This window comes from Salvia splendens, chromosome 13 (assembly GCF_004379255.2).
Source record: "Salvia splendens isolate huo1 chromosome 13, SspV2, whole genome shotgun sequence".
Classification (NCBI taxonomy): Eukaryota; Viridiplantae; Streptophyta; class Magnoliopsida; order Lamiales; family Lamiaceae; genus Salvia; species Salvia splendens.
Genome location: NC_056044.1, coordinates 30135277 through 30147197, shown reverse-complemented (window position 1 = coordinate 30147197; position 11921 = coordinate 30135277). Strand labels below are relative to the sequence as shown.

The 11921-nt window shown below is 36.5% G+C and overlaps 2 protein-coding genes across 2 annotated transcripts; one reads left to right on the top strand and one right to left on the bottom strand.

Annotated features, from left to right (window-relative positions):
* Positions 1-2919: 2919 nt before the first annotated feature.
* On the top strand, positions 2920-9610 carry LOC121760072 (beta-galactosidase 10-like). Its single transcript, XM_042155674.1, has 19 exons — positions 2920-3189; positions 3272-3367; positions 3438-3550; positions 3733-3799; positions 3894-3986; positions 4614-4757; positions 5051-5139; positions 5781-5886; positions 5970-6057; positions 6191-6309; positions 6714-6878; positions 7172-7380; positions 7489-7598; positions 7736-7845; positions 8007-8114; positions 8399-8509; positions 8592-8803; positions 8969-9305; positions 9388-9610. The coding sequence occupies exons 1-19, from the start codon at positions 3004-3006 to the stop codon at positions 9496-9498; spliced, it is 2574 nt and encodes an 857-aa protein (XP_042011608.1). The 5' UTR covers positions 2920-3003; the 3' UTR covers positions 9499-9610.
* A 154-nt stretch (positions 9611-9764) lies between these two features.
* On the bottom strand, positions 9765-11921 carry LOC121760073 (probable NAD(P)H dehydrogenase (quinone) FQR1-like 2). Its single transcript, XM_042155675.1, has 2 exons — positions 11276-11921; positions 9765-10220 (listed from the first exon to the last, which is right to left on the bottom strand). Exons 1-2 carry the CDS (start codon positions 11791-11793, stop codon positions 9992-9994), a joined length of 747 nt encoding a protein of 248 aa, XP_042011609.1. The 5' UTR covers positions 11794-11921; the 3' UTR covers positions 9765-9991.

Genomic DNA, 11921 nt, shown 5'->3' with positions numbered 1-11921 from the left:
TGTTTTGTGGGCTCCTTTTGCACATGGACTGCCATTACCGGCTGTTGGGCTTTTCAGCCCACCTCCACATTTCTTTGCTTCCTTTCTTCCTTAATTCATTCCCTTTTATATTGAAACATTCATCGGTTGATCGGTTTTACCATAAACTCTTCCATCCCGTGCCAAATTTATCGAGCACGTTCGTGCCGTAAACATACTGACTAAATCAGCTTTATGCTTGGAAAATGCTCGCTAACGAGCATTGAGGTGAATGCTTGGTAACATCTCGATTTCTTCTACGCCAAAAATGACCGGACATGGGAGACATTTATGAAGCATGTATTGAATTAGTATTAATGTATTGATATTAAATGAGATATTTTATTTCAAAAGAGAGTGAATAAATAAAGGAAAGCATATTAAACCAAAAATTTAACGCAATTCATGACTGCCATTACTGGATGTTTCGTGGGATCTTGTAAGGGCATCTCCAACGCCACTGCAAAACGCAAATTTGCAGTGAAAACAACCTCCAACCATACTCAAAAACGCATCCAAATCTGTCCTTTTTTTGCGTTTGTGAACAGTACTACTCCATGTTTGCAGTAGAACTGTAGCTCGACGCAAAACTTACCAGAAATTGCAATTGAGTCCTTTCTTTTTTATGATATTTGAAGAAGGCCGAGGGCTGAGAGATGCTGAAACAGAAAATTGGAGAAGAAGAATTAGATGAAGAAACTACTTACCTAATTATAGAGAGTTGTAGATGGTTGAAGAACTTGTGAAGAATGTGGAGATGAAATCAAATGTACAGAGAAGGAAGAAGGGGAAGATTGAAGAGTAGCGGCGATGGGAGAGAGAAGGGGAAATTACAGAGAAGGGGAAGATGGAAGAAGGTAGCGGCGATGAGAGAAAATTAGGTTTAGTAGAATTAATATAGTTAATTACGAGATGGGCTAATTAATGGGTGATGAGAGAAAATTAGGTTTAGTAGAATTAATATAGTTAATTACGAGATGGGCTAATTAATGGGTGATGAGAGAAAATTAGGTTTAGTAGAATTAATATAGTTAATTACGAGATGGGAAAATTAGGTGTAGTAGAATTAATATAGTTAATTTATTGAGTATTAGTTATTTTATTGAATATGAATTGTAATATTAGTATTTAATATTATAATATAATAAATTAAATAATAGTACAATATTTAGTAATAAAAGTACTCATATTACATAACACGTCCTACAAATGGAAATTACGTTACAACGATATAGAACTAAAATAAAAACAAACGACATATTACAATAACAAAATGAAAAACATAATCTAATAATCCGGTAAACCAGAACCTCCTATATTATCGAAGTATCGAAGTACGAAGGATATGCAAAACGAAGGATATTATCGAAGTACGAAGGATAAAGAAGTGTTGCGTGACATAATGATTACATGTATAATTTTGCATAACATGATAGTTGAAGATGAACGTGACCTGAGTTCTCCAATCGAAGTTGCTAGACACGCACCACAACCAGAAGTTGAGATGACGACAAATGAAGATGTTCGATTTCAAGAGTACTTGACTCGGTATGCCGCAATAAGAAATAAAAATGCACATCTAGAACTTCGAAATGCATTAGTTGATCATTTGTGGGAAAATTTCTCAAATACGCAATCTTGAATTTTAGCTACTTTTTATGTGTTGTCTTATGTTTTATATAAACATGATGTCTTTGAATGTATTTTAATTCATGTATAATCATGTTATCTTTGAATGTATTTTAGTTTATGTTTGAATGTTATTATAAGTACGTTTGATTTATTATAATTTGAAGTTAGTGTATATTTTATTGAATGCATAATATATTTAATATATATATATATATGTATATATATATTATGATAAATAATTGTATTAAATTATTTAATTATATTTGGAAAATTATTGATAAAAATGTTGTGGGGTGAATGTGTAATTTAAATAAATATGTAGTTAAAATTGAAAAAGTAAAAAAAGTAGGTGAATATGGAATATTCTTTTGGGTTTTGAGTTTGGTGTAAATGATTGGAGTAGAATTACTGTTTGATGTGACAGAACTGGAAAAATGGGTTTGTGTTTGGTGTAAAATGGTTGGAGATGGCCTAATATGTGAGACTGTACAGTACACTGAGACTGACAACGTTAATTCACGAGTGTCCCTAATCCAGGCAATCTACAGCTGTATCTTTTTATTATTTTCCTTGTAATAATAGTAATAATATTATTAATAAGAATATGAAAGTTATCTAAAATTGGAAAATTATGACGGTGGAGTGATCACTCATATTTTCAGGTTTTTAACTTTTAGTGACGTTATTATGTTTAATTTGTAATTCAGTTCTTGAATTTTATTTAGTTCAATTTGATATATAGATTCGGCTTTATACAATTGGGATAGTTAGAAAAAATAATAATTAGATATAATATAAGATAAGTTAAATAAAATTTGATTAATATTAATGATTTGGATAGTCAGGTAAAATAATAATGAGATAAATAAAAATGTGACTTTTATAGGATTAAATTAATTATATGGATAGAGGTGAAATGAATATTATTATGAGATATTCTTGACATTATATAAACGGATCAAGCTTTTGAGAAATTAACAACCAAAGAAAAGAGATGATTTTTAGACACGAGTAAATATGACAAACAAACGATGACATATGATAATATTATGTGGTGAAAGTAAAATGTTTTATGTAAAATGAGAATAAAAAGTTTAGTGGTCCAAAATTATTGCCACATATCTAAACTTATAATTTTAGAGATTAAATCTCTTTTCATTTTCTTTCTCGTTTTATATTATAAATTGGTTGAATAACTATGTCGAAACCGCATTTTATAACTGAATCAGAATCCTTGCTTAAAACGGGATTTGGATAAGATTGTTATTATCAATAAACAAGAGGAGAGAGAGTGAACAGTATAAATTCGAAGAGAGAGAGAAAAAAGATTTCCTGAGCTGAGCTTTCCCTCTCATGTTAATGGCGCGCCAACACACTCCTCCTTTACTCTTCTTCTTCTTCTGCACTCTACTTTCTTTGTTTCCTTCTCTCTCTTCTGCTGCTTACAATGTCAGCTACGACACCCGCTCCCTCATCATCGACGGCCGCCGCGAGCTTCTCATTTCCGCCGCCATCCACTATCCTCGCAGCGTCCCCGCCGTGAGTCTCTCTCTCACTCACTCTAGATCTCTGGAATCACACTAACTTACTGAATTAGAGTTGAACTGAACAATGTCTGCAGATGTGGCCGGGATTAGTACAGTTGGCGAAGGAAGGTGGGGTTAATACAATCGAAACCTATGTTTTCTGGAATGGCCACGAGCTCTCCCCCAACAATGTCTGTGTTTCTGCTTCATTTCTCACACTTCCTTTGCCGAATTATTGAATAGATCTGTTCTCAATTGCAGTACTACTTTGGGGGAAGGTATGATCTGGTGAGGTTCTGTAAGATTGTTCAGGAAGCTGGCTTGTATTTGATTCTTCGGATCGGTCCATTCGTCGCAGCTGAATGGAACTTCGGGTAGCTCTTTGTAGCTTATATTTTTAGTATATATCTAGGATTGTGATCAAAATTGACTTGAAATGAAATAAAAACTGACTTGAAATGACCTCCATGCTTTGCTTCTGTGTTCTGCATATACTTCTGTGCTTTGGTTCTGTCTAATCGGCAAATTTATATGCTTTTGTGTATCATCTGTTTAGTGGTGTACCTGTTTGGCTGCACTATGTGCCGGGGACTGTCTTTCGCACTGACAACGAGCCTTTCAAGGTTTGCTCAACTCTATCGTGCTGTTTTGTATCTACAGAATTGATGAATTTGGCTGGTGTTTAGCTTGTTTGGATTTGGTGTTTGGATTTTTCAGTTTTACATGAAGAAGTTCATGACATTGATTGTGGAAAAGATGAAGCAAGAGAAGCTTTTTGCATCTCAGGGAGGTCCTATTATCTTGTCACAGGCAAGTGGAGTTGTGTTTGTTTTGTACATGTGTTAAACTATGGCCTTTAGTGATTACTGCTAAGATTTGAGCAATATTGGCATCATATCATGTATGTCTTCTGGATATATTGGTTGTATTTATTCTTGCTGCCAGAATTATGGATGCTGTAGTGTTCAGTCTTGCTTCTGATCTCCGTAGTTAATTGTTCTTTGATGCCATGATCATTGTTGGAAATCAGTTTGAAACCTTTAGTACTTTCGCTAGTCATGGAGACGGCTCATATAAAACCTTTCCAAGAAAGCATAATACATGTTTCCGTTAGATAGGTTTCTTGAGCAATATTATTATTGGGCTGTTTCATGGAGAAATAGGCCTTTCAGTTGAAGAGCTAGGGAAGAAAACTAGAAAAACATATTCTGAGCATGAAATGCATGTTGTGGACTGAAAGTGCATCATACCAATTCTCAAATGCAAATTGAAAATTAGGGAAGCTGTAAAATGCCACATTAGGTGCTAACTTGCTAGTCAGATAATATACAATATTATGGATCTCCTCGATCTTCATGGACTTGTTTCCAAATTGTTGTGTTACTATATATATTGGAGTATATAATTATTCTATCTTGCTGCTTTATTGAAATGCAGGTGGAAAATGAATACGGATTCTACGAGTCTGCTTATGGAGAAGCAGGAAAAAGGTACACCATATGGGCAGCTAACATGTCTGTTTCTCAAAGCACGGGTGTACCTTGGATTATGTGTATGCAGTTTGATCCTCCAGATACTGTGGTAAGCTGATGAATTATTTCAATCATTCTTCTACCTATTCAAAGCCAAGTAACATGAACTCTATGGACCTTCTGGTACGATGAGATCTTCACTAATTGTTATGCCTCGATCATCTTAAAGTTCCTCTTACAGTTGTGCTTCTTGTCCTGCAAAATGCTTGTAACTTACTGAGGAATCAAATAGTTGCTCTCTCTCAGAATAATTTCAATAGAAATTTAATGTTGGTAAATTATTTATATGATGAAATTTTGTGTAAGATGTAGGATTTTCTAACATTATTTTCTTCCTTTTAGATTGACACATGCAATTCATTTTACTGCGACCATTTCAAACCAATCTCTCCTAATAAGCCCAAATTCTGGACAGAAAACTGGCCAGGGTGGTAAGTTACATTGCTCTGACTTATATCAAAGTATTTTCCAATATGTTCTATTTTCTTTATTCAAGACATATCACACACTTTCCAATTCAACTAGGATCATTAAGAGATAGTACTACTAAAAGGTTTGAAGATTAAAAACTTGTACAAGTAATGACTAGATCATATCTGGATCAAAATCAACTTTATAACAGTTATTAGCAAAGGCATCAGCTCTTTGCATATGAAATGATTTTCTGCCATAAACTGTGTGATCTTGTTCGTTATTTAAACACTTAGCAACCAACTACAAATGAAGTTAATGTAGCTTTGGCTTGACTTTTCTTGGTTGTTGAAAAGGTGAATACACTCATGAATTAGTCCATTAAAAAAATTCAAATTAAGCTAGAGCTCTTATTATTTTTAAAGCTTTTCCGGAGGTTTTAGTGCCCACAAAATAATTTAAAATGATAATATGATATAGCATTATGGCATTCAAAGATATGTAATCACATTTTTTCAGAAAGTTAAATCATGTTGCATCCAACCACCATATTGATGCTTGAGTGCAAGAACCATATGGGTAACTGTCAAGAATGAAGAATCACAATACTGAAATCAGTAAGTACGCCACTGCTTCATGCCTTGAGCTTTAAATTTTTCAGGTTTAAAACATTTGGAGCAAGTGATCCTCATAGACCTCCTGAAGATGTGGCTTTCTCGGTCGCACGTTTTTTTCAGAAAGGAGGAAGTCTTCAAAACTATTACATGGTTCACAGTTTTCTTCTTGAAAGTAATCTCCTACAGCCCCTTAGGCAAGTAGCAGTAAATGAGGTTTTGGCTTTACCTTTCAGTATCATGGTGGGACAAACTTTGGACGCACTGCAGGTGGACCATTCATTACCACAAGTTATGATTATGATGCACCAATTGATGAATATGGTAAGTCCTGGTACTGTATATAATATACTCTCCATGGTTTGTAAGCTTACAGACTATGATTGTAGTTGAAAATGGATTAATGTATAGTGTCTTTCGAGTTGTATTGCTTTATCTGTGATGATATGACTTCCAGGATTGGCTAGATGTCCGAAATGGGGGCATCTTAAAGAGCTTCATAGATCTATAAAGTTATGTGAGCACGCATTGCTGAATGGAGAGCCGAAGACTCTATCACTAGGACCCTTACAAGAGGTGAACCCCTGGAGCCCATGCATTTACATTTGAATTCTTATGATTTATTGCCAAGAGTTATCTAGGCATTTCATGCCGTCGTTATGATGGTAAGACATAGATGATATATACTTGCAATAGTAGAGAATCTTCTATAATTTGTGTGAAGTCTCTTATTCTCTAATAAATGCACCACCTGAAAGTTTGGTATATATGGGGACTTGATATACCTGCGGTGAATAAATCTCAGTACTTATCACTTTTGTAAAGTTTTTTATTTTTTATTTATAAATTAAATACTCACACTAGGTTCATTTTATTGGTTGTTGTTAGACTTCATTGCAATTCCAAGTTCAAGGCTAATTAATACAGTATTGTATTCTGTCAAAGACCTTTAATAATTGACAGTAGAAACTCTTTTGTAGGTTGATGTATATGAAGAGTCATCAGGAGCTTGTTCTGCTATTATTTCTAACACGGATGATAAAAATGGAGCAACAGTAGTGTTCAAAAATACTACGTATCACCTGCCAGCATGGTCGGTTAGCATTTTACCGGACTGCAAAAATGAAGTTTTTAACACTGCAAAGGTAATTATTAATCTGTAAACTTGAGGGTATGTTTCAATTTGTTCACTTTGTTCTAGAACTGCATAATCACATATATCTAATTGAAGTGAATCCACACACCTGAAGCATTACTACAGCAACTTCAATATGTTGTGATCAGAGTGACTTAGAATTGAACTTCAGTTATATAAATAACACACTAGATCATCAAGAGTAGAGTTCTAGCTAAAGGCTACTAATTTATTTATTTAGTTTTGATGATGAGCAACTTTCTAACTTACGTTCATGCTCTTCTTTCTTTCTTTCAATTACAGGTTGGTTCTCAAACATCTGTTGTTGAGATGATACCAACAGATTTGCAGCCATCAGCAACAACTCCTCATAAAAACTTCAAAGGTCCTCAATGGGATGTATTTAGAGAGAGGGCTGGAATTTGGGATGCCGCAGATTTTACAAAGAATGGATTGGTAGACCACATTAACACTACAAAAGATACTACGGACTACCTATGGTATACAACAAGGTTAGTTAACAATGTATTTTTTTTACATGTTGCATGTTTTTCTATCTTAAATTACTGGTATAAGTTCACAGGTATTGAAGTGAACTTACAAATTTTGTTTTATGATAGTTTTCATGTTGATGAGACTGACGAGTCATTCAGAAGTGGTAAAAGTCCAGTGATTTTAATTGAATCGAAGGGGCATGCTATGCATGTTTTCATCAATCAAAAACTTGAAGGTTAGTTCTGTCTCTTGTCCTTACTATTCGAATACGAGAACATATTTAGTCTGACTCCACACAGGAGATGCCCCACTGTACACCAGACTTTTCTTCATAATTAATTGACTGATGCATCAGCTTATGTTTCTCTTCAGCTACTGGGTCAGGAAATGGCACGGTACCACGCTTTAAAATCAGACGTCCCATTGCTCTCAAAGCTGGCAAGAACGAAGTTGCTTTATTAAGCATGGCTGTTGGCCTACAGGTCTTCTATTTTTAACTCAATTTTTTTGTTTCTAATGTTTTCTGAACTATTTCACGCGGAGATCAATGTTACTTCTTTTATGCTTCTCAAGATTTTTCAATAGCAGTGATCTTTTTTATATATCACTTGCTAAAATTTTGTATTTGCTTCTTAAATGCTAGAATGCAGGAGCCTTCTATGAGTGGATTGGGGCTGGTCCTACTAGTGTCAAAATTGTGGGGATAAAGAATGGGACGGTGGACTTGTCCACCAGTAAGTGGACCTATAAGGTATATCTTTGTTTCTTATTATATGCACTAATCTCTGTAAATATCTTGTTCTTCGCCTATGATTTCAAAATTAATTAATCGGACTCAAATTGAAAATGCATCTCATGAGTAGTTAGAGTTACCATTGCATTATGTTTTCTGGATAGAGGACTCTTACAGATGACTGGTTTTGTTCATGCATAGAGATTTGCCTCATTATCCTTTTCATGGATTCTTTGAAATTGTTGATCTAGTGTGCCGAAATGAATTTTATGCTTCGTTGTTTATATACATTGTATTTTCAGATAGGGTTGCGAGGAGAATCTTTGAAGATATACGAGCCAAATAATTTGAATCTTGTAAACTGGGAATCTACTTTAAGACCACCTAAACATCAGCCCCTAACATGGTACAAGGTAAGAGGCTTGAATGGTTTCTTGATTTTTGTATCAATGGATTATTAATTTTATATTGAGCTACAAATGCTTGTATATGCAGGCTGTGGTGGATTCTCCACCTGGGCAAGAGCCTGTTGGGCTTGATATGATTCACATGGGGAAAGGGTTAGCTTGGTTAAATGGAAATGAAGTCGGAAGATATTGGCCTCGAAAGGCCTCCCCTCATGAAATATGCGTTCAAAAATGCGACTATAGAGGAAAATTTATGCCTAACAAATGTAATACAGGTTGTGGAGAAGCGACACAACGGTGGTAAGTTTCTGTACTTCAAATCATGGTTAGCTTGGTTCAGTGTGTGGTGGTTGTCCCGATATTTGCTTTGCTGGTTTTTGTATGTCTACTGAAGCCAGCCTCGAGATTTAAAAGAGTGTTTCTTGCATTGTAATGGCCTCATTATCATATATGTTTGTCGTTTAGGTACCATGTGCCAAGATCTTGGTTCAAGCCATCAGGTAATGTGTTGGTGATCTTTGAGGAAAAAGGCGGAGACCCTTCAAAGATTCGCTTCTCAACAAGAAAAGTCTCAAGTCTGTGCTCGCATATTGCTGAAGATCATCCTTCGTTCGACATGGAACACTTGCAGATAAGCTCAATGGAGAAGTACAGAAAGAAAGCAAGTGTCAGTTTGAAATGCCCAACGAGCACAAAAATCTCTGCTGTGAAGTTCGCTAGTTTTGGAGATCCAGTAGGAAGCTGTGGAACATATGCTGTGGGAGAATGTCATGATCCGAATTCAGAATCCGTCGTGCAGAGGGTAAGATCAACCCAACTTACACCGTCTGTAAATGTGCTATAGTATGTTATACGATGACGACCGCATTGATGAATTTTTGCAGGTTTGCTTGAACAAGGAGGAGTGTGAATTGGAATTAAGCCAAGAGAATTTTGATATCAACTTATGTCCTAATGTAGCAAAGAGGCTTGCTGTTGTGGTGCTTTGTAGATGATGATATAATCTCTTACTACTATTTACTAAAGCTATCCAAGATTTGACATCAAACACCTGTTATTTTTACAATCTTGTTGAAAGGAAAAGAAATGCAAAGGTTTTTATATCAACAATAAAATTTTCAAAATTTTGCTTCAATATATAATATTAGTACCTTATGCAATAAAATACATCTCAATTAAACACATCACACCTTATTCTATTATGATCTCAAATAAAAGGGGAAGAAAATAACTAGTATATACGATATTATACACTAGGAAGAAATCCAAACGCCACACCTTATTACACAGTAATCGATCCAGAGAGGTAAATCCATATACACTTCATAACAATTCACCAAAAATAATTGAATGAGCAGACAAATTTTAAATTAAGACCGACGAAAAAACAATGGATAATCAGGCAGGAACTTCGTAGTTCATAATCAAGAATTGAATGGGCAATACCTATCATGAAACAAGACACTCAAGGAATGAATTTTGATGTTGTCAGGGATAAGCTAGCCGCTTAACTATGCCAGCCATGTAGTTGCCTTGGTGCTCTGCGAGAGCCAGCTCCGTTTCACTTGGCTCCCTTGTGCCATCACCTGCGAAAACCCCAGCTCCATATGGAGTACCCCCTCTAATGGAATCCATTCTGAACATGCCTGCACCAAATGTGTATCCAATAGGAACAAATAGCATCCCGTGATGAGCTAATTGGGTGATCGCTGTCCACCTGCAAATTTGGACAGCCGCCATCAAGCAAACTTTCTTGTTTCTCTATGAAGTCTTAGGATATTTTGTTATACAAACTGAACACAGATTTTCTATAAAACTATAACAAGAAACTAAATAGAGGTACATGACCAAAAACTCAACTGAATCACCCTCAGTCCCCACCCAACAATTTCACTGTCAATCAACTTAATTTCCAGGTTAAATCAATACTAGAATCAAATAAGCAAACAGAAATGCAATCAAACAATGACGTGAAAGAGAAATCTAATACAGGCCTTACAGTCAGCTTATAAATGCACTAAAAGTAGTTAAGAAATGAAGAACAATACCAAAATTCTATATGCAATGACGAGGACTTCAGATATTTCTTATAAGATCCCAGACTTTCCATCGTCTGTGGAAGCAACAAAATCTATTCTAGTATCAAGCCAAGTGCCAGTCAGACCTTCTTCCATGTTTTAGAATTTAATGAAGGGACATCATTACGTTTACAGCGGTCGCGTTGCCAGAGTGCACAGTTTTGGAAAGCAACTTACGATACTGCTAATCCAGTTAATTATAGCAGACTTTGCACAGATTTGAGTCCGTAGTTTCATGAACACGTATACAAGAAGTCTCCTTTAAAAGTTCCATCCAAAAATACTCCACAAGTTAACAAATTAGAGGAATCTCTCAGTCGATTTTCAGTCAGATGCTAGTGAGTACTATTGTTCCAAAATTTCACAAACACAGATACAAGAAGTCATTCCAAAAGTTCCATCCAAGAATTCAGTAACTACAAGTGAACGAAGATCTAATGAATCAAACACCACCATTAATCTGCATTTTGTTAGAGCAAGGCAACATTTTCAAAATAGCAGTATACATAAGTAAAACAAAACAATTGCATACGCATTTCCACATCAATTTGAAAAATCCAAAGCATCAAACACAAGCAATTCGATCCCTCTCCAACAAACTATCTTCCAATTCATGTTTCAACATCATTGAAACAAGCCACATTATCATAATAAATGAATTCAAGAAAAAATTAAGAGTAAAATTGAAGCTTACGCAGTGGTCTCTTGTCCGCCCCCTTGAGTCCCGGTGCTGACAAAGAATCCAGCTGGCTTCCCAGCCAGCTTCTGCTCCTTCCACAATTGAGCGGTCGAATCGAAGAACGCCTTCATCTGCGCCGCCATTGAGCCGTATCTCGTGGGGAAACCGAACAAAAATCCATCGGCGGCCGCCAAATCGGCGGGCGATCCGATCGCGGGGATTGAATCGTCCTTGGGCGGGGCCTGCATTTTGGCGAGGACGTCGTCGGTCAAGGTCTCCGGGACTCTGTAGAGCTCGGCCTCGACGCCGGCGACGGAGTCGGCGCCCTGCTTCATTCGGCGCGCGAGGCCCTCCACGTGGCCGTACATCGAGTAGTAGACTATGAAGAGCCTCAGATTCCGCGGAGGGATCGCGGATTCGTCGGCGGCGATTTCGGTGGGGGTGGACTCGGGGAGTTCATGGTCGTCCTCGGCGGCGGTGCTGTGATTGGGGAACTTTTTCTTGCTAGGGACACAGCCCCCGCCTTTTCCCATCGAGAAATCAAGGAAATGGAAGAGGCGGCGGCGGCGGAGTGGAGATGGGGGCGAAGTGAGGCGGAGCTGACTAAACGGTGGCGTTTTGTCCTACCAACTATCTCGGTCAATAAAGCCACTATTCTTTA